The 26392-nt window shown below is 33.9% G+C and overlaps 3 protein-coding genes across 3 annotated transcripts in view; 2 read left to right on the top strand and 1 right to left on the bottom strand.

Moving 5' to 3' along the window:
- Positions 1-451: 451 nt before the first annotated feature.
- On the top strand, positions 452-5076 carry LOC116163800 (F-box only protein 9). The gene is made up of 9 exons (XM_031477928.1): positions 452-588; positions 638-724; positions 3174-3296; positions 3348-3516; positions 3564-3700; positions 3745-3908; positions 3957-4145; positions 4192-4432; positions 4607-5076. Exons 1-9 carry the CDS (start codon positions 586-588, stop codon positions 4793-4795), a joined length of 1302 nt encoding a protein of 433 aa, XP_031333788.1. The 5' UTR covers positions 452-585; the 3' UTR covers positions 4796-5076.
- Positions 5077-6564: 1488 nt separating this feature from the next.
- LOC116162792 (progestin and adipoQ receptor family member 4) lies at positions 6565-18406 on the bottom strand. The gene is made up of 6 exons (XM_031476506.1): positions 18343-18406; positions 17845-18286; positions 12616-12834; positions 11648-11751; positions 8463-8600; positions 6565-8408 (listed from the first exon to the last, which is right to left on the bottom strand). The coding sequence occupies exons 2-6, from the start codon at positions 18089-18091 to the stop codon at positions 8211-8213; spliced, it is 906 nt and encodes a 301-aa protein (XP_031332366.1). The 5' UTR covers positions 18092-18286; positions 18343-18406; the 3' UTR covers positions 6565-8210.
- Positions 18407-21217: 2811 nt separating this feature from the next.
- The window catches only part of LOC116162791 (protein neuralized), a 57605-nt gene continuing 52430 nt past the window's right edge, over positions 21218-26392 (top strand). The window contains exon 1 of the mRNA XM_031476505.1: positions 21218-21469. Coding sequence (XP_031332365.1) covers positions 21442-21469 — 28 coding nt within the window. The 5' untranslated portion in view covers positions 21218-21441. The remainder of the gene's footprint in view (positions 21470-26392) is intronic.

The raw sequence follows: 26392 nt of genomic DNA, 5'->3' as shown, positions 1-26392 counted from the left end.
TGGCATTTGGGAAATACATCACAAAATGGACTCAGAAAGTGCATTTTGGTGGATTTTTGTCTACATATGCTTCAAACTCTGCTAATTCTTTTAATTACAGAGGTCTCGATTCTTTGAATTGTTTATAATTTTCGGATTATTCTCCAAAATTACTTATAATGGTACTTTTAAACTGAACCATTGCCACCATTTTTTTAGTGAACTTTCAAATTGGAAAAGCAACTATTGTGGGAGCCACAATAGTCCATCCCTCAAACTACTTCTTACTGGAAACTGACTAATCCGAAATTTTCATGCGAGATAGTAATGTTCGGGTATATATAAAAACAGAAAAAAGAAATTAGTAATTTTTTATTTCTCCACAAACCGAGAATACTCACGCACCCTATAGAATACTACCAACTGTTAGAAATCGTGTTCTGTCAAATTAATGTTTTGTTTTGTTGGTTGTGTTGGTATTACCAAAGCAGTTTCCAAAACATGGACATTAAATTTTCCGAAAAACAATCTTTCGGAAAAATAATTATACGATACACTGATCGTGAGCTTATTTCTTAATAATCATCCACAGTATCTCTAGGAGAAATGGTATGCTTAAAAGTTATTTACTTCCTTATTAGGATTTATTTCAAATCAGGGATCTGTTGGTCAAGAATCTTATGATGGTGATGGTGTGGAGTCTTCTACTTCTGAGGATGAGGAAGATTCATCTTTATTGGCACAGGTAAAGACAATGGCAATTTTCTGTGTCCCTAAATAATTATAATATATATACATTGAGGTTTACCCTTTTTGAAACATTTGACCTTTTACTGTACATTTAACATTTGATTTAATACAGACGCTTCTGTTCGGTTTTTAAACTCTGCAATTTCTTCTATGCTGTAAGCATAGACCAAAACGCATTCTAGACATCTTTATTAACCCATAATTCGAAGTCAAATGTGGGTATTTTCGTTTGCCCATGTTGCGTTGCGTAATAAATGTTATTAAGTAAGTGATATTATTTCTGTTATGGCTAATTCGTACAAGCAATGCGAAGTGATCAAACCAATGAAACCCCCACAATGTGGAAACAAGAGCATATGAGTACTAGTTTCGGGTTGTAGGTGCATAAATATACCCACAACACGTTTTGGTTCATTTTTTTTACCAGTTCATCGGAAACATTTACACTTATCGCATCCTGGGTAAACTGCGGTGCTCACAACGCATTATGGGTATAAATTTCGGACACCGCCCGTTGTCGACTATTGAGAATAACATATTTAACAAATTGTTTGGCCTGTTATTTCACTCTTTAATTTGATTTCGTGTTGCTGTTGATTATTCCTGTTCGTATTATCTTTTATCTTTCAATCTGTTCATTCATCATTTCACTATTCGTTCGTTGTTTTACTCTGTACAAATATTCTTTGTTTTGTCATGTAGATGGAAGAGCAGCGTTTTGCTGAATCTAGGCCATGAGGTTCTAAAAATAAATTTTTTTTTAAATAAATATGAAAAATAATCGCGAATAAGTCTGGAAACGGTAGATTATCGGGGAAAATATACAAGATATCAAAAAAAGTGTAAACAAAAGTTTTTAGGTTCTACTAGGCAGTAATATTTTTAATTATACAGGGTTGATCAAAATATTTAGTGTATTTATAGAGCGCGTTTACTATTAAAAAAAACTTGAAATACAAAAGTTGCACCCTTGGCACCACAGTTCAGCTTTAACACCACACGAGCCGGCATTATCCAACTTTTGTAAATGTTGGTTACATTTTGTTTATTAAAATAAATATTAAAAAGTAAAGTTGATCTATGTTATTTCGAAGGAAGATGCAAATAATTTCAACATGTGGTGGTACATATGGTAGCTGATAGGCATCACACCACAATTATCATTAAAATCAACACAGCGTTTTCCCTTACGCAATGCGAAACAATTATCCCCACTATCATTCGGGGCTTTATAAGGTTTCGTGCATGCGTTAGATTTGATTCTGCTGCGAGCTGGCCTATAGTACCTAAGCAGTAGGATTAAGCCGAGATAGGCGAGTTGTTCTATAGTGAGACAAGATGACAACCACGCCGAGCTGTTCTATAGTTAGGGATTACAACGACAAAGCCGAGCTGTCCTATAATGAAGCAACCGACGACGCTGAGCTCCCCATAGTGAGAAAATTGTGACGACGATACGAACTCATAGTGATATACCATCATACCACTGCAAGAAGTTGATGATTACCAGACCCGCCATGAAGCCATACTCGTTTCTAATTAGTTTGTTCTTTGTTTGCAAACAATTAATTTATTAAATTTTCTTGTAATGTTAAATTAGTTATTTGTGAGTAGTTATAAATTGTTTCCTAATTGTCAAGCTAATTGTACCTAATTATACGATAAGTACTAAACCACCATACACATTATAAATTTTTAAAATCGGAAAGAATAGATCTATTGACATTTCGAAAAATATACAGGGCGTTCCATTAACAATTTAGCAAGTTTTCTCACTAACTTTGCGGTATTTTTAACCTCTACATGGAAACCTATTCACTATTTGGTTTTTTGTCAATGTTACCAAATTATTAATTTTTCCGAATAATTCTCTATAAGCAGCCCCACTTGGATAAATTGTAGCAACCTTGATTTTAAAGTTAAGAAGTTAAAAACTGACATCGAATCAATAATAATAATTTTTGTAGATGTGCAATAATCTATAGTTGACCTTTGCATAAAAGGTTTTTTTATATCTTTTACCAGGTAAGTATGAGCTAGGAAAGACTGACGCACTGTTGAAAGACCCTGTATATGTTGAATTACCTTTTACACGGAGGCAACATATTAGCGCCCTCATCTCAAAAAACCGCACAATTTAATTCCCTTTTTTAAAAACACTTTTGACTAGTTTTCAACATAATACTCCATAATTGGAAACCGGATTTCAAAGAGTTTTCAAAAAATGTTTAACACATGGAGGGTTACCATTTAAAATGTTTATGGTATGTTTTATATATTATATAAAAAAAATCTGGATATCGTGTAATAATTTGAGAACTTTTTTCCTCCAATTGTTGCAATACATCGAAGATTGCTTTATGTAAGTTGTAAAATTCTGTTGATTTTAAAATTAAAGATGCTTCAAGTAGCTAATTTACTAATCCTAATAATTGACGTTCCAGTCAGTGGAAGATGAGCTGGAGAATTTTAGACATACATGGAAGAAGGAACTCGAGATGTACAAGAATCACGAGTATAAAAAGACAAAGGAGTCCTCTCAGGCAGAAGAAGATACTGAAATTGTGGTACAACTTGTCTACGATGACCCACAGCCTACTAACCAAAACATATTGTAGGCAAAGCGGCTATTTCTAAACGGTGTTGAAATGGAACGATCTGGTCAATTATATGAAGCCATTCAATTTTATAGGCGCGCTGTACAGCTGGTGCCCGATATTGAATTTCGACTTCATACGCGAACCAAAAAGGTTTCTAAGAAATCAGAATCTGAAGAAACGGTTAAAAGTATTTACCATTTGGGTAAGTAAAATACTAAAATTGTGTGATTTAAGATGCTGTTCGTACTGAAGTGTATGAAGACCATAGTAGTAGTGGTAATGATGAGAAGGAGATCAAGGACCTGTATAATCACATTCAACGTAAAATGCTGAAAAGTGCATCTTTTTGCACACCTGCAAATGAGCAAAAGGTAATTCAATAGAAATATTTAGTTTCTTACTCATTTACCTTTAGGTCGCCCATATTTCTGCTTTGCCTCTGGAAATTTTGTTGTACATTTTTCGTTGGGTTGTATCTAGTGACATAGATATGCGATCCTTGGAGATGTGTTCCTTCGTATGCTGTGGTTTTTATTTGTGTTGTCGAGATTCGGAAATATGGCGCTTGGCTTGTGCAAGGTTCAGTAGAAATTTCAAATGAACTTGTAATCGACCTTTTGGCTCTAGGATATGGGGTATTAATGTCTCCTTGCCTAGAAATTGTGTATCATGGAGACAAATGTTTATTGACTCAGCCAAACTGTCGTTTAATGGCTGTTATATTGGCAAAACTACCTACATTCGATCAGGGGAAAACAGCTTTCAGGATCAATTTTATCGGCCTTGGCATATCGTTGCTTATTATCGTTATTTACGGTATCTGATCACTAATTGTGCAGCACCTCGCTTATTTTGTTTTCAGATTTTTTCCTGATGGTATGGTTCTAATGTTAACCTCTCCCGATGAACCCCCAACATGTGTAGGGCAGTTAAAGCACAGAGCGTACAAGAATCCAACTATTTTGTCTGGTCACTACAGGCTTAAAGATGATAAAGTAACTATTATTGTGTATCGTAATGAGAAAACGAAGAGTAATTTTGGATACAGGCGTCATAAGAAACGGGATGTTATTCAGGACAACCATCAAGAAACATTCCATTTGGTATGAAGTTACAACTTTATAAAACACCACACCTCTGAACATTTTTCAAGTAAAAAAGTTTGAATGTAAAAAAACCAAATGGATACCTCAAAGTAACATAAAGCAACAATTCTTCATTTTAATGATATGCTGTACTTAAAAAGTTCGCTGCTTTATGTATATTTTATTTTTTAGGAGATGCAAATTCAAGATTATAAGAAACAGAGGCACATTCGCCTTGCATGGACCGGATACTCTGTGTATACACGCTATAAGAATGGAATGGAGAATACTTGTCACTTTGATGTAATTGGAAACCGATTCCCACCTTTATGGTTTTCGCGAGTTAAAAGTTACACGGCAGAATCTTACAGTCCACTATAATATGATTGTTATATATTTGTGAGCACCTGCTATTAATGTTACCAAATACCTCCCTTTTACATTTTAGGTGTGACTTTTTTTTAATATAGTGTACAAAACGTTTATTTTACTAAAAATTAAACATATTTACTGTTGAAAGTTTAGTTTTATAATTACAAAACATATTTTAAGAGTAAAATAATGGTGCAGTTTTTTAACGATTTTGATGACTTAGGTATATAAAATATGTACATGTTAAAATGTTGTTTATTTAAGAAGAAAGATAAATTATTTTGAAGTCATTGATTTTTGTACCAAATCCCTATGCAAGTGCTCGGAGAAACATGAGAAAATAACATTGGAAAACACATTTCGCGTGATTCTTCTTGCTCCTTAACAAAATAAACTTCAAAATTTGCTCAGAGGAGAGTTGCCCTCTATAACGTCTTTATTTGCAAGATTAATTATAATTATTTATTTAATTTTTTAACTGGAGGACTAGTAGTGGTACAGATGGACAAAGTGTGGACATTAGCGTTCACTTTCCTTTTGTAAAATGCGCTAAAAACAAAGTCGTATTACATTCATAAAGCAATACCATTTTTAAATACGGCAGTTTTGTTGATTGATTATATGAATAATAGGGTAGTACGGTAACGGGAGGCAAACCTAATGCATCGCCTTAGAAATGCTATTAAAGTGAAGAGACGCACAAAACTGACGCAAGGTGTCTTGTTGCTCCACGCAATCCACCAGTGCACAACCAGACTTTCAAAAGCTGCCGTAGTTGACTGTGGTTTCGAAGAAATTGAACAGTTCATATCTAGTACCCAGTGACTATTTTTTGTTCCCGAATCTCAAAAAACACTAAGGGGACACAATTTAGGGACAATGACGAACTTATAGCAACTGTTGAGGATCATTTTGAGGAAAAACCAAACGAATATTTTTATACTGGATTAAAGATGTTAATGACACGGTGTTATACCTGTATTCAAAAGCAGGGGAACTATTTAGAAACATAAATTGAAATTGTTGTTGTTGCTCTAGTTCTTTGTCTAGTCCGGGAATATAAAAACGACTCTTCGTACGTTGTGTTTTAAAAGGTCGCTACAAGATGTGTGCTACTAACCTGAGTAAGGATGAGATACAGATGTAAAACGAAACATGCTTTAAAAACGGAAGTTTCTGCTGGAAATTGCAAGACTAAATTTTGAAAATGGTGGTCACCGAGTAAAAATAGGGTGGGAAAAAAAGAACCGACCAAGAAAAAAACCAGCCAACACATTAATATTAAACTGTATAGCAAAATTAATTCAAATGTACATGTCAGCCTTGTATGAAAATGCTAGGAGCAATTCTCTATTAAGAGCATTTGGCGCAGAAATGATAAGTAGGTACCTAAAATAAAGGACACATCGAGAAACGCACAGTATATGCTTTTAGCAGATCATTCATTTTCGGTATGAAGCTTTATTTTCAGATTCTAATCCGTAAGTATTATTATGAATTTTGACAGACAGTCCACAGAACGTTTAATTTGGTGCGCAAATCAGTATAAAACGAGTGCAATGTAAAATCAACCTCTATAAGTAATGGTGATATATACCTAACTTCCGATTAAAAATTCTATTTCTCCGTTAATATTGAAGGCCAAATCAACGCAAAAGCAGCACAAATTAGTTTCGGTTCGTGGATTTTGAGGGAATAAATTATAGTGCACGTGACGTGTTAATCTACTACCTACTGTGATATGGGATTGTGAACAAAATTTAAATAAAACGATAATAATACCTCGTTTATTGAATAATTTAATGAAGCTTTTATGTAAATACGTATTTCTAGACTAGAACCGTCTAAATGTAACAACTGCAATGCAAGTATTCATTGGAAATCTTAACTATTTGTAAAATGTTTCACTACACACCAATCAGTCAAAAAATAGAGTAGTTTTGCAAAACTTATACTAGGTACCTAATTACGTGATACACACAAATTCATAAACAGTTTAGAAGAAGTTATAACACAACATACTCATTTAGTGCATTAACAAAATAGTAGGTGTATTCTGTGTAGGATTGCAATGCAGTCATTTCGTCTGTTCATTATCCTTATTACCTATATTAACCCGTCGCATGTAAATCGTTATTGGAAGAGTTTTTGGTGTTGAATAAATTGGCTTTATTGTATATCTTTGGGCAAAATTGTCCTGCTTCCTTTTCCAATTGTTCATTACAAATACGAACACCTCTTTGGCGACAATTGTAACTCTACCACATTTCCAGTACTTAGGTACACAGGTGGAAGGTTAGGAGACATAATGCAGTTAATTAATACATTTAAATGATGTGCCATATACGTCTTACAATTAAGATAATCCAACAATTATCTGCACGAATAGATGATTTTGGCACTACCTATACCATTTATATTTGCTGAATCTTGATGATAATAAAACATTGCATTATCGAGCAAAGCTTGACTATAGGTAGTCTTATTTTCAATATGATCAAAAAGCTTTAAGGCCAATCGTTCAATTTCTTGCAATCCTATTCAATCCGCCTAGGAAAATCTAGTATGTATTGTATATTTTACTGGAAGATTAAAAATGGCTGAAATTCACACTACAAAAGAAAGCATATCAATTGTATTATACATGCATATTGCTTCAAATTTTTAAGATATTGTAGAGTTGGTCAGAATTTATTACTATGCAATTCTGCACCTGTATTATCACAATAAAATTTATCTACAAGTGTAGGTAAGTCTATCACCGCAGGCCTAGGCTAGGCATATTCAGCAAACCTTTGGAATCTTAAACCTGGAGGTAATTCGTACTCCTCCTACATACTTCATTATTGACTTGTTACTTATGGCATTTTGACAGTACCATAACATGTAGATTCCGCACATATAATAATTAACTATTCCCGCTTGCTGAACCTACCAAAAATGAGTGACCAACTCATTAGTCCTATCTGTATATGGTATCGACTATTTATAAAGTATTGACTATTATATAATTGAGGAGAAATTCAAAACAAATCACACTCAAATTATACTTCTAGATATGGCTAATTTGTACTACACTATTATTATACACTAAATATAAATTTTGTTTGTGTTCCATATATTCAAATAGGCGGAGAGGATTTTTTTTTAATTAACAGTATTGTGTTTACACACTCCTAACTGTTTTGAAATAGTGAGTATATGGAGCACAAAAATCACGTAAAATTTCTCTTCCCGCGCTAAAAATTGAGTGACTATATTTATAGCATGTACGTGTGTGCGTAATTTGTGGAAGAGATTGTTAGGTAATATCGCATTTAATTTCCTAAACTTCTACTGTTATAATGGAAGTCTAAAAATACGAGAGTCAATTATTCAACAAGATTAGGCAAACGTTTTCGGATTAAAAACTAGAGTAACTAAATCAAAGCATAGTCTTGCATTTTACTTGGTCCATCCATGCCAGATCTCTCATTGTTGCCACATGCATGGAATATACCGCGGTGACGACAAGAATGTGCATAATATTATGAGAGTTCAAATACATATCCACACAACCTGGGAACCATCTTTCGGGAATATGCATTGCACCGATTGCTGCTCCTACGAGGGAAATTAGATCCTTCATGGAAAAAAATGGTTATAGTTTCAGTTTAGTATTGTCATCTATACAAACCTGTAAAACGAGATGGGTGCGCGCTGCCGGATCTCCTCCGCCAAAATTGTAAAAGCGGAACATGCACAGTACGATTCGCATGCAAAACGGAAGCAGAAAACATAAACGTCTTTCCCATGGTGATATGGCGATCATTGCCTAGAAATATTTCAAATTAGATATTCTTTTGCAATGTTTGTCCAATTTATGACTAGTAGGATTAACACAATGGTTACAGTTGTGCATTTTTAACAAATAAAAAAAGAACTATTGTAGGCAGTTCGCCTGTCCGTCCATCCGGTGGTGTTACTATCACATCTTTATTTTAAGAATTCTGAAGGAGCCACCCTGAATACGAATACCTATAGATATTACACTTGTTTTTACTATACATTTTGGCGTCTGTAAGTACAGATAAAGACCTACATTCTGATTTAATTATGGAAAATTAAGGACAGTCATAAAAATGTCCAGACAGACCTGAAGGTTCGCAGGTTTCGCGTTTTAGCGAAATCATAAATACACGTGATTATCATACCGTACCCCGTCTCCCCCTTGTGATATTTCGTGTTTTTTTCAAGCCCCCCCAACCGCCTCCTAGCCTCACGTGATTAATGTAATATTTCAATTCTACACAAATTTCCCGAAAAAGTTACCCACCTATAAAAGCGCATATTAGCATTGCGTTTACCACAAATATTTTAAAATACCATAGCAAAATGTGTCTAAAATTGAAATTGAAATTTAATGCTCCATAGCACCAAGAGTATAACGTTCGTTATAGGTATACTCTTTGATAGCAGTAAAAGGCTACAGACAAAAACCTACTAAATAGACTGTCTATAAAATACTAAAAAAAGTGCAATACCTACTTAAGGGTGTAATCCAGTAGTGCAACATTTATGCGAAAATAGTGCGATTTATATTTCGTCTCAATTCTGTAAAACATGAGATGAAAGACTAATTTTTTTGTGTAAATTATACATTTAAAAAGTATGCTACAGAACAAAATTTTAATATCTAAGAAAAAAACAATTTTTTAGAGCACTGCCAATAAAAAGTGAACTTTTATAGGAAAAATGGCGTTCAGAAAAAACATTAGCAAACCATAGAGCCATCGACCAACCTTTCACACTAAAAATTTTAGACGAAATATTCATTCGAAATTTTTTACGAAAACTTGTAGCGTTTAGTGAAGTCATTCACCATTTATAAATGTACAGTAGGCAACACATCATACGGCAGGCCTGACTTCATTAGCGGCATTGTTGCGTTTATCGGGTCTAATTTAGAAAAAGAAACCGGATTCAGTAGAACGTATTATAATTCCATAATATACTGGGTAATAGAGTTCACACGGAAAATGTGATTTATTTTTGGGTGAATTAAAAGTTTGCGTCATTTCTGACGTTTTTTGTAACACCCCTAAAATTTTAGTGTGAAAAAATTTTGATTCTTCCCATATAGCATCCTTCGGAAAGAGATATAATTTGCGTAAAAAGCGTTAGTTCTCATTTATTTTGTGTTGTTCCCGAATTAGACGAAATTTTGAAACACCCCTAAAATTTTAGTGTGATACAAATTTGAGATTATTTCCCTGTAGCATCCTTCGGAAAGAGATATAATTTGCGTAAAAAGCGTTAGTGCTCATTTATTTTGTGTTGTTCCCGAATTAGACGAAATGTTGTAACATCCCTAAAATTTCACTGTGATACAAGAGATTTTTTGTAACACATCTAGAATATTACTAAAAAAATGTACATTTTTTTAAAGATATCTAATTTATAGGTACTTATTCGCTTACATGCGTTATTTTCCAGATAGGGTCAATACAATTCATGGAGTAATTACTGGGTTAAAAAAAATATATACTTATTAAAAACTGGGAAAAGTGAAATTATTGAAGATTAGCCGTTGTGACAATGATTTGCGTTTTCTAATCGATGTTTAATTATACAGGGTGGTGCCTAGTGCAACGCAGCATAGGGATTTCAATGGTCATTTCTTTATGTCAATTACTAGCTCCCCTAATTATTTTAGAGCAAAAGTCTAAATAAGTTTTTTTAGAGAAAAAAATACTGCATCTGTTCATACTTTTAGTTATAATTTTCCATTTTTCAAAACCGTAGAAATCGACAAAATAAAAAATTACATTTTTATAAATCAGTAATGCTTTGGAATCTTTTAACAAACTACAAGCGCATCGCATCTAAGTTATGGTTGTTTGACGTCGAACGATTTTCATATTTAATTCTGTTATTACAACTATCCGATGCAAGAAAAAGTGGCAATTGGGTAATGTTTTTTTAGAGAATGTATGCTGCATCTGCATCAGATACTATTTGTTTATCAGAGAGAATCAGAGTACCTACATAATCGAAGAAAAAAAACTGATTTGAAGCAGATTTGTTCCTAAACTTATATTCGGATTTTCCGCTACTGCAGCCAAAATGTATTGTCGTTTTCCTGATGGTTTTGACGGTCATTTTGAACGTTATTGCACTTGCAGTTCTTTAACTAATTTATAAACAAGTACCTATAAATTTAATATACGCCAAAGGAAAATAATGAAACGTGATAGCTGTTTTTTTAGGTAATTCCAAGGCATATTTGATTTATTGTGAAAAGAACCTTTTTATTTTGTCGATTTCTACGGTTTTGAAAAACGGAAAATTATGAGTAATCGCATGAACAGATTCAGTATTTTTTTCTCTAAAAAAACTTAGTTAGACTTTTGCTCTAAAATAATTAGGGGAGCTAGTAACTGACTATAAAGAACTTACCATTGAAATCCCTATGCTGCGTCGCGCTAGGCACCACCCGGTATATGCATATTCCTCACAATGACTAATGACCTGGGTAAATTAACGTAATTACTTGTTTACTTTATACAATGGTTGGGCAGGTAAATTCTTCAATCTTTGTTAATTCGTTACCATTTCATTACAAGTAAGTATTATGCAACCCATCATACGTCAAATAGAATTAAAATTTAAGTGGAATACACCCTTAAGAAGGTCCGTCATATAATTGTTTTGCGAGAGTATACGTAGGTCGTAAGTCGATACGATATTTATAGTATCAACCACTGACATTTCCGGAAATTTAATTGATGAAGGTGAGGACGATAATGTAATCAATAAGTGTAGGTATGTACCTACTATTAAAGGGGTAGGCAGGACATTTTCAGTAACGGATCGACTTACTTTATATAAGCCCCACAGGCTAAAAAGGCAGTATGATGATACACTGAACCATCTCAATAATCGCGGAAGACAGTATGTTGTGGCCATAACCATTGGCATTGCTCCTAAAAGAAAAAAAATGTGTCATTGTTATCCTTGAACTAAAATTGCGATCATATTATTATAGTTACAACTACTAAAAAAAGTAGATTATACCATTGACTAATACCCCATTAATCAATGATTATATACTTATGAAAATACTTAAAAGGTATCGTGTTAGGTACGTGAATCCTTATAGGTGTAGTATGACTTATCAGTAAGCGGAAAACTTGCAGTTCAAGAGGAACTACTGCAATCATTTTAAATTTCCTAATTTACTTGTTTACTGTGGCGTTCTCAGAAAGACAAGATGGGTAACACTTGCAGTTATTATAATGATTAACAAGGTCCATTTCTAAATATTTTGTTGCTGAGGGCCCAATGGAAAGGATGAGGTAGGTACTCTTTGCTAGCGTAGCAAATATTCCAGAAATCTCGATAGACATGAAAGATTAGTTATCGGCGATAAAGAACGAAAGCGGATGTGACGTAATCTTCCGAGAAATATTACGTGTTTGTTCGAGAACATTCTGAAGCGTCATTGAACACTCAAGAACATTCTAGAAAGAATGTTGTTTGCTATACATATAAACAAATGGAATTGTCTTTCGAGTTAGTTCCAACTTCGATGCGCTTGTGTTGTGTTATAAATTGTAAGTGAGAAATACTGTAATAAATTGATACATTTTAAGACCGTTATAAATTTATTGTTAGTTCCTTCCTTGTATTTAGAACTGTAGTTTTTTTATATCGTGATAGTTACAAAACCGTCTCACGTGAGGCAGAAAACAACACTGGACCATATGCACTGAATAGCCACGTATAGATCCAATAGTTGTGACATAGATACCTATACTTTTATATTAATCGTCACTGAGTTAACTTACCAAAACTTTGACATATCCAAATGCCCAACATATCCAATTGAAGTAGTCTGTAGTAAATCTTTTCTCCTCGTTCCAAGTTCATAAATAGATGGTATACAAAACTTCCCACCCAAGGACTTATACTTCCGACAACGTGACACCAAGTTAGGAAGCGCAAATCTGGTTGTGTCCATCGTCTCATATCGGGAATTGTTAATAAAATGTAAACAATTGGTATACCTAAAAAATAAAAATAAATTGCATTATTTATTTATTATCCTTCTCTCTTGTTCTGGGCCCCAATAAGCTTGCACCCAATTGAATTGTGCCTAAGTTAGTTGTAAAAGCGTTGCCGAAGAGAAATATCAGTGATAAAATAATAGTTCGCGCTCGTGTTATAAAACAAAATAAAATCTCTTACTTCCCAATGTCACATTTCAAGGCATCAACAAATTTTTAAATGACACAATGATCCATCTGATAATATCCGCTCTGTTGTTTTTATTAGTATCTATGCATCTTTGCAAAGTGAACCCTCCATATCCTTGAGGAACTTTTGGGAAAGAATGATCCTCTAATTTGCGAGTATTCGAAAAGCTTAATAAAACATGTAAAAACAGGTTTGTATGCATCTTTTAATTCTGAACAACTTTAAACTCTACAGTTGTACAGGAGAACAGGATTTTGCATAAAACTAATTTCCCATGTTAAATCCCTATGTTCCTACTTACCGTGCACCACCCTGTATAATTTTCAACCGTGCTAATAAGGTACTTTTTTAATTCATTTATTTATTATTTATTTATTATCCTCTTTGTTCTAGGCCCTCAGCAGGCTTGCGCTCAATTACAGTGACCCGCATAATGCTTTTAAGAGGTGTCTCTGCAGAAGGTCTTAAGTTGTAATATGAAATATGTACGTGAATATTTGCGAATCATTGTACAATCAGATTAAGGTGCTCGTATTCAAATAATTTTTACCACGAAAGCGTTGGAGTCTGAGGTGCAAACATTTCGTTGCGGTATTCTGGGAGTGGGAAGTTACGTTAAAAAAACAGTTTATTAATCAAAATTGTGCATCTGATTTGTTTATGCAAAGTAATAGTAAAATTATGATTAATAAATTATGTAACGAAACACAATCATTTTATCTGCTCGTATAATAAAATTATAAATAAAACGGCAACCGGTTAAAATGTTAGACAATTCATTTGTGCTAAAAACTCGTTATTAGGGTAATTTTGCTCATTTGCATACTGTTGAACATTATGGTTCTGGGAATTTCAAATTCGTCAACCATCTTTCGAGATTCACCTACCACGAGTAACCAAACAGTCGTTCCACCATCCAATGTTTCAAATTCTTGCTAACCGTCCAAAGGAGAAAATCAGTTTTCTGTTGGAGAATATTTCAACGCATTGATAAATGTAAATTAATTGAATTTTAAATGACAAGAGTTTAATTTTTTTGAGGATTTTGTATAAGAAAATTACACTTAATGTCAGTTTAATGTTCCTGAAGAGATCGATTTACGAGAATTTATCCCGCCAACCAAGTTATATATTTTATATGAACGATAAGTGAACCCAAACCAAAGATATTGTTACGATTGCCTCATTAAATAATTGTGAAGTGATTTTTTAAGTTCATTAATATCATCAAAGAGATAAAGAACCAACCTTTCGCAATCGATCATTTATTCATTACTGAGCTAGCCGTCGTAATAATTATGTATTTCATTACAAAAATTAATTGTTACAGTAAAATTTTTACCAGAATAAATTACTTTTAAAAGAGGGCTTTCTAGGTCATGTAAATGTAACTAAGCCGTTACAAGATCAATCGGGGAAAAGCAGTTTCTAATAGATTTTGACCTGTGAAACTAAAAAGTTGAAATCGTGAGAATTGGATGGTTACAAAAAAGATTTCGGCGAAGAACAAAGATCAAAAATTTGTTGCTGTCGAGTCACCTTTTGAATTTTTGTTTAGGTACATGGGATATCGTCGAAAGGCGACTCGATCGCCACTCATTTTTGGTCACCCGTTATAGAAGTAGTTTTGGTTAATATGTAGCGGTAATCTCGTTCCGATATGCGGAACCTCCCCTAAACCACCTGTATCTATTTTTATTATTTCATATTTTTCGGTTATAGTTTCTATAGCAAAAAAAGTGAAGAGAGGTCGAAATAGATAGAGAATAAGCGAATATTATTTAGTTTAATAGGTATACCTGTAACTCGTAAAATTATTATTTTTTGTATTTTTAAATATATTGAACTGTAGGTATATTTTTGGATAAATCAATTGAAAAATTAAAAGACAATTTAAAATGTACTGCGTTTTAAATAGAACAATTTTCTGTAGTAGAGCTAATATGGGAATAGCCAAATATTTTAGAACTAAAACGCCTGTTTTTACTAACAAAAAGGTCAGTATCAAGTATGTAACATCAAAAAAATCAAAATTGAACCGCATCTGACATAGATAAGTTCATTTTGCAACATTTAAACTCGCGAGAAACAGGTCAGCATTTTTTTAACTTTAACAGAAACATGAGTTTTCAAAAGAAAGCGCAATGCAACTGACGAGCAGACGAGCAGATGGGCACATTTCTTGAATTGACATCACATTTTGTGAGACAAGCCTGCCTTCCCCGGGCTTATTTAACCTTAAAATGGGCATGGACTACTAATAGCATTTTCATATCCAGTAGAATTTTTTTCCAGATAGTTTTTAAATGTACCTACTGATCTTTTAGTATTTGCTACAATCGTATACAGGATGTTTAATAAATGTCCGACAGAAATATCTACGGTGTACTTGGCGTAACGCATCATAGGTATTTCAATGTAAAATTCATAATAATGCGATTATTGGCTCCCCAAATTATTTTAGAGCAAAAATGTATTAAGATTTTTTGTAGCGTCATTCAACGGTATTAGTTTTCAATTTTTTTCGCATCTTTTGCAATAATCTGTGAAGTGATGCCATGGAATTTTATAATACAAAAACTACGCCAATATCCGTCGTGTCATGGAATGTTTGCTATAAATCAAATCAAATTCTATCAAAAAGTATTTATATTATTTAGAACAGCGAATTAAACATAAAGAAAGACCAAATTTAAAAACGGGTTTCTAGTCATACAATCCATTTCGAACTGCTGCTAATTGATAATTGGATCTTGTGACATTCTTCATCATTACACCTTTCCATATAATTTCGAAACTGAAAGCTACCGCTACTCGTCTGTCACAATCGCCTTTACGTAGTCCTTGGTGCCATTGAAATTTGTATGACAGATATTTATTCTTTTGTAAAATTCTGAAAACACGGCTATGTAGAGACCTATGTTGGATGCGATCTACCGCAAATTTGAATTTGGATTTTCAGTTATTGAAGCTAAAATGTTGAAGGTGGTATCATTTGCTTCATATTCGTTGTTATTCTGAACAGCGTCGTTACATTATTACAGTTATTAAGCAATGTACCTTTAGTTTCCAGTTTTGGAATACGCGCGTAGGTAATAGTAGTAATAGACTTGGAATTGGCCTCTGGATATTTTACACCAAACAAAGCGGTAACTTGACGAGCACTATTTCTCGCGTAAAACCATTTCATTTTTCTCGGATAATGAATACATTTTTAATTTATGTAATAAATTTTATAAACGAAGTTACTATTACAAGCAATTTAAATGTGATGTCAAAAATAACAAAAGAGTCTACTTTTTGTTTTATAAAATTCCATGGCATCACAGATTATTGAAAAAGAAGCAGTTTGTATTTTTCCAATTTTCCGTTTTTAAAAATTTTTAAAATTGAAAACTAATATACGGTTGAATGGCATAAAAAATTTTATTCTACAAAACACCTTAATAGGTACATGTTTGCTGAAAAATAATAATAACAAAACAATAATCGCATATTATGAATTATACATTGAAATCCCCATGTTGCGATACGCAAGTCACCACCTTGTACACAATGGTACAACCCTTGAGGGTGGCTTTAGTTAAAATTTTTGATAATATCTCAGGTGCAACTAATGACAATTGATTCAAATTTTATGTGCACTCGTTACTGGTGCCAAACTACCATTTGTATTTGTTTTCAAATTGATAGTCAACTAGTAGCAGTGCATACGGGGAACGACTATTTGAACAACTACTGCGGAATTGGTTGCTGAATGAGATTTGTGACGCCAATTATTCTGATTCCAATAAAATCTTCCGTTGAAATTAGATGCCCTTACAAAATAATTTTGTTCTATTCAAACCGTGTGGGCATAAAACCCTAAATTTTTATTTACTTTAGTTACATAAAATGGAATACTATCTACCGCCCATTGTATAGTTTTCCTTGGTCTTTAATGCTCCCTTTTCCTTGAGTTTGTTGGTGTTTTCTCTTACTAATCTGCATGAAAATTATGCACGTAAAATCTTTAGGTCCAATTGTGCGTAGACGTGCATTAAAATATTAATTATATCGTTTTAATAAGATTATATCAAGCTTTTCGAACAATATTCGTAAAACACGCACACTTTGATGGTTTCTATTTGAACATTTACACGCGAAAAATAAAATTTTCAATGCTAGACCTGCTATGCATGCAAAGCAGAAATATCCAGCAGGTACCTACCTCGATCTATTTAATCTATGCCCACTAGACCACTCTTGAATAAATTAGTACTTAAATGTAGGTAATTCCATGGTAATTAGGTGTCAAGTTCCTAATGCGATTAATGCAATCGATACACGGACAAATAATAATTTTGTTCTATAAAATATATAGCACTTACACACGTACTGTATCATTGTAGAATGTAGGCCATCGGTAATGATTTTTATTATTCTAATTGGAAATTACTATTTTATTATAGTACCTATAGCAAATTGTAGTGATCTATATTAAAAGTTAAATTAATAGTTGAAATTATAGTAACTGGCGTTGTATACGTTTGTATAAATGGCAAAATATCAACGATACTATAACATTAAGTAGGTACAAGTACAACAACAATGTTGCAGTTGTCTTGAGTAGGATTTTTTTTACTAGAGGTGCTTCGACCCTCGATAAGATTGTATAATTTATCCTTTCTAGTGAATGTATCATTTTTACTTCAATTTGCCGATGTTCCTTTCTCTATACAACGTGCAATAAAACAACTAAGGGAAGCAAGAAAAAATTGGCGAAACTGGGGTACATCTACTAAAGTAGGACACTTATAGCAGTGCAAAAATCTCCTTACCGTGAGTAAAAATATTGATAGTTTCGTTATGTAGATAAAATAGGCTGTTTAAACATCCCCAGACGGACAAAAGAGGCCGATATCCCGTAAATATGTAGGGATTGAACTGTAGGTGCTTAGGCATATCCTTCCATTGCAGAAGATCTTCATTCTTTTCCGCGACCAAGAAATGTTCCTTGTTTTCTGGAGATTGTACCTCTGGAGATCGATGCCGTACAGCAGAAGCACCATTTTCACTGTTATGCATTGCTGTAGGTAATAAAATTTAAAAAGCCATGTGTTATTTGTCACCGCAGCATCGTGTATAACACGCGCGTTTGTGCGACGCCGACGCTGTTCAATGCACTGTTAGTGAGCTGACGCATTCCCTTGAATGGCGAGTACTTTATTGATTGTCGCACCGATGGCGGTAGATTTCAATTTTAATTTCTGAATCGTGCAACTGCAATGGATAGTTTCAATTAAACAGTTCGCCACGGCCAAGCAGAGAGCGGAGACCCTTCAATCCGCCCTTTTTCAATGTTAGTAGTCATGAGTTTATTTATTGGCATTTAAATAGAGCAGAGTAGGAATGAGGCTACACTACAACTATGGTTTTTGATAGGTTTCCGTCACATTTTACAAGGAAACCTTTCAAGAGGTACATTGATTGATTGATTGAATGAACTCCAAACCAGTATGTTTCTAGTATCAAAGGAACCCACAACCTTTGATACAGGTACCTACACGTGGGTCGAATTGAAACCCTTTTCAAAATTTTCAGATATGCTTGGTGGTCGTAGACATTGTTTTTAGCGCTACTTCCAAACCAGGACCCTAGTTTTTGTGGACATTTTCTTCATCTGCCCGACCGTTTTTCGTACTGGACTGGAGATTGCTATTGATACGGAAAATTTTTGATAAAGAACATCATGTAATAATGGATCATGTGCGACAATTTTCCGTTAATATACAGCGTGTTAGTAAATTCGATGTAGATATTTTGAGGTATGATTGAGGGTGCAAATTCAAGCATTTTGACATAAGTAACCCGTGTCCGGAAACGAAAGCATTCGGCGCTACGCGTCCTTAAAGTTGCGCGCTTTTGCGCGTGCTGGGTAGCCCACTCAGCGTGCACCGCACCGGCCTGTCGGTCACCAAGTGCTTACACTTGGCGAAGTAAAATTCAAAATGATCAGCAATGACATTTTTTCAAAGAAACGAAACAAAAGAAGCATTTAATAGCAGGCGTTACAAGAATTGCTCAAAATTTCTTCCCCCCACATGAATGCACGCCGTGCAGCGACGAGCGATGGACTGTCTCATTTTTTCGAAAACTCCTTGAATGGTCCGGAGGGTGCGGGCAGATTGTTTCGTACACCTTGTTTTTCATGTGACTCCATACGAAAAAATCCAGGGGCGTTAAATCTCAGGCGCAAAAGCGCGCAACTTTAAGGACGCGTAGTGCCGAATGCTTGCGTTTCCGGACACGGATTCCTTATGTCAAAATGCTTGTATTTGTCACCCTCAGTCAAACCTCAAAATATCTACATCGAATTTACTAACACCCTGTATATTACAGTTGTAAATTAAGTTACAGTACGAAAAACCAGTTAAACTGTTTTGTGTAGTTATGACTTTTTTAAGGAAAGAATATACCAATAGAAACAATTGGGGAAAGAAAATCGAATTCGGATACTTCGTCGTCGCAATCTTTGCGCTACCAACTCGACACAGCCATCACGACAGGGGGCAAATATTTGGCTTACAAACAATTTGACCCAGGAACGGCTGTGTACGAAGACATTTTGGCACTTTGACTCTTGGAAGCGGAGACAACTCTGCCTCTGTTAAAGTGTTATAAGATCTGGTTCAGGGACGTCCCGAGGAGATAATTTGGGGCGGAGGGGGTAGGCAGGATTTTCATGATTTGGCCAACTCTTCGGAAATAGTTATCCAATTAATAGAAATCTACTATATACCTATACAGTTTATTCAATCAAAAAACTTAATCTATCTATATTATTTATATTACCTATAGGTAATATTCATATAAGATACTATTATTCTCAGATCTTATCCTACGCGTACCTTATTTTTCGATCTTTCATTGCAACCTACGGATTAAAGTCAATGACTAAAGTACTTATCTACTAATGCGGTTTTGACTTTTTGCTTCAGAAAGATAAAAGCTCTTTCATTACTACAGGCAAAATATCCCACTGTATTGCCATGCCGTGGCACAATATTAGTATTAAATAATTGGTTCAATGCCAAGTGCAAGTTTCAACAATCTTGACCTTTGATTAATAAATCCAAAAAAAGTACAATATAAAATTATCAAGTTTAAGCAATGATTAAAGGAAACAGTAAATGCACATACACAAAGCTGGTTGTAGTCATCAAGGTTAAAAACAAGTTTTGGATGAGTAGATAGGAAAAAGGGTGAAGTGCACAGGATGTGATCCATCCTTGTTGCAATAAAATCCGTTTGTTAAATGCAACATAGAAAATTCCATGGTCTTGGAGAACAAATTCATCGTTAACAACAAAATATGTGAAAATTAATGAATCGCAACTCATATCGCATAAAGATTCTAAACCGAAAGGTTTTTGTGTTAGCAGAGTCTCATCTCTGAGAATATAGAATGTTGCATACAAAGCGCACATAAAGAAATTGGTAGATGCATTAATAACATAAGAAAACAAACGTAAAGTACACATGATGCTTTCTCAACCGCCGTTAAAAAGAAGACAGACAGAGAGGTCGGTTATGCCGAGCTCCGAGTGCGCCTTCAACAGAAATATTTTGAAATATGGCGACGATAAGCGCGCACAATTTAGCTGCTACGGTTCTTTCGTTCGTTTTTTTTATGGTAAAGGAATTATTATCTGAAGGGTAAGTTGATACACCCTGTATATACATATACAAAGTGTGATAATAATTAACCACCATAGGCTAACCATAGACTGCATTTTTACTGTATGTGTTTCAGTAGGATGTGTTGCATATCCAACTGAAATTTTGTTCCCTAGATATGAATTTACAGATGTATGTTCGTTAACAGTCGAAACTATCGTATCATCCTTGTTTATTCGACAATGGCATCATATTTATTGTTAATTCTTATTTTTGCTGTTCAGTCTTCAGTGCAGCATTTTCGTAGATAAAAATGTTCTTTTTCCATGTTATTTTGATGGCTGGTCGCAGGCTGCAAACGCATTTTACCGCTTGGAAATTAAGATGTGATATGTCTCCTAATTTCACACTTTTCAACATCAAATTTATAGGTCTTTAAAAATTCAAGCTGTTAACGACATCTCTTGGAAGATTTAGACTAACTAACATTACCCTGTATATCTTATTGCTACGTGCTGAAGTTAGCAAATAAAAAATTAAAAGTCACCACGAGGTGTAACTTCAAGTATGTTACGATTTTTAATTACCAAAATAATGAATAAAAATGTGTTTGTTTTTAAATCTATGTTTCACAGTTGTGTTATTCTTAAACGTTTTTAATATTAACTTACGGCGTTTGTTTTTAAAATGTTTAACGTTTTACTAACTGTTTAACCAATATCTACCGATGTTCAGCAAATTTGCACTGATAACCTAATATGGGACAAACGGCCAGCGGGATACCAAGTAAGTGATCGCTGAAAATGTTATTGACGATGTAAATCACAGTATGTCTAATAATATTAATTTAATGTTTTATTATCACTGTTTTAAAATTAGATCTTCAACTTCAATTATCCACTTTACTCATTAAAGTCAAAAGGTCATGACTTACTGTTAGTACAGTAAGCAACGACCTTAAGACCTTCAGAACTACTTAATTCCCTTAATGACGTCCAATCTCACTAATTTAAGTGTACAACTAGATTTAAATCTACTCTCTTCTTCTTCACTTTCAATGTGCATCATGTCTTGTTGTGTCTACGTAAGTAACATTCTGTCAGTCAGTCATTTTTGGGGGTGATTATTTTCCACCCACCAGTTTTTTCAGACTTTATATGTGAGAAATACCTACGCTGATTAAACTTCCTGAAACTTGCCTTAATGTCTCATTATTCTTAAAAACAGTGTACTTAAGTTTTATAATTATCTTCTTGCTCAGTTAATGAAAGGACTTCCTGTTTGTGTAGGAATCATGTCTAGTTACTGTTCTTTGGGGGGCAAAATCGGTTGAAATGTAAAGTTTCGACAAATTGATATACTTATCAATTTAGAATGTAAGAAATAATGAGATATATGTTTGCCATTTTTGGTGGATCTACGTTATTTACACACTTTTTAGACAGCCAGTAAGTATGTGACCTCTGAAATGAACATCTTTTTTCTATTTAACAACCAATATTTTTTTAAACGGGTTTATTGTTCTTGAAACCATATTTTTTTCCCTCGTTTTTTCCTGTACCTTTTATTACCTTCCTGTTCCAGTCATCCACAACCTTAATTTTTTTTGAGTGGGCGGGGTTTCAGCCAAGGCTGCTCTACCAACCCAACCCACTATACATAATACATTTACAGTTATCCGAAAGGTAAACCGCTGGTTTAAAACGTGTACACCATTAGTCCATTACTCACACATAATGTTGTATTACCTACCACAAAGTATTACCCACTATTACTCAGTATTACTCAACTATTACTCGGAATTACTCAACTATTAGTCTGTATTACTCAGGGTATTACTCAACTATTACTCGGTATTACTCAAGTATTACTCAAACCGTGTTCACCAAATTACTCCAGCGGTTTACCCCTCGCAAATATCGGTTTTATCGCGGGTTTTATTTTGTTACAGTTAAATTTGTTTAATAGATAATCAGATAATCTACAATGTGAATAGTTGTTCCCGAGGTTGTTCCCATAGAAATTAACTGTCAGATAAGCTTAAATGAATCATGAAAAATTACTCACATTCAAATAAGAATATTGAGGAAAGTTTGTCCTTCATTTTCACTGGTTAATTATCTAATCCGAGATCTAATCAGTAATTATCACCTACATTGCTATAATGTTCATTATAAACATTTTTACCTGATATGGGTACGAACATTATACTATTTCGTGTGAAAGAAAAAGAATTATAAATTCGTGACCACCGAGGTGACCACACTGGTATCTATGGTCCGAGCTATGGTCGTATGCAAGCTCGTATTGAAGTATACGAATGAAGTCAAGTGAATTCGACACGAGATTCGACATTTCATTAATAAAAATTGAAGTTGAAGAACATTTCCAAAAACGAGTTTGAGTGGTGTATTTTTCACCAAAGGGCCAAAAAAGTCGTTTTGACTAAAATGGCATTCTTCACAATAGTCACAAACTTGGTCACAAAGTTAAGGTTGAGGGCGAGATTGAGGGCTTTAATTATATTCGCGAATTTCACCGACTTCAAGTAAAGTATACGTAAAAACCGAGATAAAAACTCGAGCAAAAACTGATTTTTTTCAAATAGAAGATAGGTACTATATTTGTTTAAATATTTATACCTATATTTAGAAGAAGTATTCTCCACTAGGGATGGACCTGACAGTCAGCATGCCATTTAACCATTTACGTAAATTATGTAATTTTGTACTACTGTTTTTTTTTAATTTTTTTTTTATTTATTGTCCCTCTTGTTCTAGGCCCTCAACAGGCTTACGCCCAATTACAGAGTGGCCCGCATAATGCTTTTTAGAGGTACCCCGTGTTGTACCGAATTTACGAATAATTATTTACCTAGTAATTTACTGAACTTACAAATACATAGAACAAGCTGTAAACCACTTCAAATTTTGTGTGCACTAAAATTCTAAAAGAAATCCTAAAAAATTCTGAAAAATTCTAGAAAATTCTAAAAATTGTATAAAATAATTGTGTGTGCATGTTCGTTCGGAAAAAATTCTCAAATCTCTAAAAATTCTACAATGATTTTTCCTTCGCCATGGAAAATGTACAAAAATTTCTAACGTCGCGCGGTGTTCACACTTAATAAAGATAATAAAAGTTTCAATTTGCACTTTTGTCTCGAGTTTTGTTTATACCTCGGTTTTAAAGCAGAAATAAAGCATATTTATAACAATTGCCCAAGATTGGCAGCAGGAATTTTTGGTTAAAATATGTAAGTACATAAGCTTAATGGGCATATTAACAGAACTGCAGGAGTCCCTCGAGGATAAACTATCGTAGTACAACACTTCCACCCTAACCCCCCCCCTCTCGGTGGAACACCCCCTTCCTCCTTCCCCTTTGGACCGTAGCCTTGGTGAAGGAGACTTTCCTGTGATGTAACTAAGGAGTGAACCTTTGTTGTTTTGGGATTTGATGCGTCTCATGGCGGATGGTTTAAAACAGTGGTTTGTGGTAACAATTTTCGAGGTTTTAATATTATATAGTTCCAAAATCACAAACAAACGGCAAGCGAAGATAATTTGTAGACATACAGAAAGATTTCAAATTAATGTAAACATTCGAGAAATCTCGATAGACATCGAGGTGCCAGGAAAGATTAGTCATCGGGGATAAAGATCGAAGGCGGATGTGACGCAATGTTTTCGGTAAATATGACGTGCAATTGTTATTCTGAGACATGTACGGATTATGGCTTATTTAAAATTTCCTTGTGGAAATTCAAAAAGCCGAATAGGTTCGATGTAAATTCAAAAAAACTAAAATTGGTCATTTCCTTTAATGTCATAATTATGTATCATCGAAAGTATAAGAAATATAAAAAAAGTTTTATATAAAAGTTACTGTCTTTGATACGCCTAATTTAGAATTGATGCCAAAATAAAATTCAAGATGGCTATCTTTGAGGAACATTTACCAACTTCCTAAAGTTAAATATGCGCCATATTGGATTTTTAGATTATTTGATAGATTTTTTAATTCTCTTTTCAACGAGCTAATATAGCATAAGATTGAAAATAAAATACCAGTTATATCAACGGTTTTTATATTTTATTCAAGTAGGCTATGATGAATTAAAAAAAACAAAACAAAATCTATTCATCTAAATCTAAAAATTCAATAGTATTCGATTTACCCTAGTGTCAGACGTGAGACATTGTTACCGCAATATTACAATGTGACAATAGTCCTTACGTGTTTGTTGGTATTTTTAATCTATTAATAAGATAAGGCAGAAAGCGCTCTTCTGAGCTCATATTGATGTTCCTGTTCGATACAATCGAATTGTAATTACTACATTTGTTTGATAGTCATTTAACAATTATAGCTCCGTTGTTTTCTTTGGAAGCCTTTTTTGATATTAACCCTGACTATGAGTTGATCCGCTTTTTGCCAAAAATTAATTTAAATTAAGCTTTGACATTTCAGAACTACATATTACAGTGTTATATTCGTAATATATTTTTATTAAAACGCCCTCTATTGGAACAAAAATTCTTGTTTGGGTTCTTCTCTGGCAATTATTTTGTTTCTTATCAAGACCATAACAAGGATCTCTTAGTCTGCCTGGTGTTCCCTTTCGTAAGTACCTACTCTCTTTTTTCTTTTCAAATTTACTAAAGAATAAGTTGTGCCTATCCTATTACTATTACTATATTTCCTTTTTGCTTCGTTTTGATTAGTGTACGAGAACCCCATCATTCCTCCGACTCACCTCTACTTTGCCTGAGCTGACCGTGTGCCTATCTCGTAGTTTTGTTACGTTTGCTCAAAAGGAACGTACTAAACCATTAAATGGATGGTCAACTGGATTGAGGAGCAGTGGCTTAAACCCCAATAAATCACCCCCTTACACTGATATCTTTTCTAAGCGCTATTTATTATCCTTCTGTTCCGAATTGCACCTCTTTGTTATACTCGGATAAAAACGAAATTTATCCTGTATTAAATATGATACGTTCTCTCGTAAATACGTCGGGTCGGGCCCCGCGTTGTTGCGACTTGACGCGCTTTTTTTCACTTTCGTGTGTGTATTAACTATTACTATAATAATTCATTTATTGTCTACAGTCAAGCAACGTTTCTCCCGATTTCGAGTAACTTAATAAAAATATTAGGTCGCTACCGAGGTCGCTACTTATTTGAAAAAAAAATTCGATGCCGATGAGACGCTTCAAATTTTTTTTCAAACATCCGGCCCGTTATTTTGGTTTCCGTATGCCTAATGTACCTAAGGCTAATTAATTGGTAGGTAATGATAAATCCGAATTTCGCCCGCGGCGAACTTTAAAGGTTTATTCCTTGGTTTATTCTTTATTTTACCTAGGTATACATTTTTTAAAATTTTAAAAACGTTCATTTTTCTATATAATTATACGTAATGCGGTTACAGGGAAAAAGAATAAAATGAGAATATACATACCCAAAATTTGAACTAATTTTTCTCTGAGAATTGCCAACGTATATACGTACATACGTAGTACCATTGAATAGAAAGTGTTTTTATTCAGTGGTAGTACGTACCATGTGTCCTATTGTGGTTGAGACTGCTTTGTATCTACTTGCGGTTCTCGTGATGTCAGTTTTTTGTGAAACTTTTAATATCACAAGATACAGGGTGAAAACGAAAAGTTTGACTTTTTGGAATTTTATTATATCTTACTG

The sequence above is a fragment of the Photinus pyralis genome, unplaced genomic scaffold (genome assembly GCF_008802855.1).
Source record: "Photinus pyralis isolate 1611_PpyrPB1 unplaced genomic scaffold, Ppyr1.3 Ppyr1.4_LG2, whole genome shotgun sequence".
Taxonomy (NCBI): Eukaryota; Metazoa; Arthropoda; class Insecta; order Coleoptera; family Lampyridae; genus Photinus; species Photinus pyralis.
Note: the sequence above shows the minus strand (reverse complement) of the source record. Positions and strands in the feature narration are given on the sequence as shown.

Excerpts from the sequence above, each read along its gene's own strand:
- LOC116163800 (XM_031477928.1), top strand. Across the intron at positions 3,517-3,563 it reads ATCTGAAGAAACGGTTAAAA|ATGCTGTTCGTACTGAAGTG; the intron begins GTATTTACCATT and ends GTGTGATTTAAG. Across the intron at positions 3,701-3,744 it reads CACCTGCAAATGAGCAAAAG|GTCGCCCATATTTCTGCTTT; the intron begins GTAATTCAATAG and ends ATTTACCTTTAG.
- LOC116162792 (XM_031476506.1), bottom strand. The coding sequence starts at position 18,091 with ATGCATAACAGTGAAAATGGTGCTTCTGCTGTACGGCATCGATCTCCA. Across the intron at positions 12,835-17,844 it reads TATCAATATTTTTACTCACG|GTATACCAATTGTTTACATT; the intron begins GTAAGGAGATTT and ends TTTATTTTTTAG. Across the intron at positions 8,601-11,647 it reads GCCTGTGGGGCTTATATAAA|GCAATGATCGCCATATCACC; the intron begins GTAAGTCGATCC and ends AAATATTTCTAG.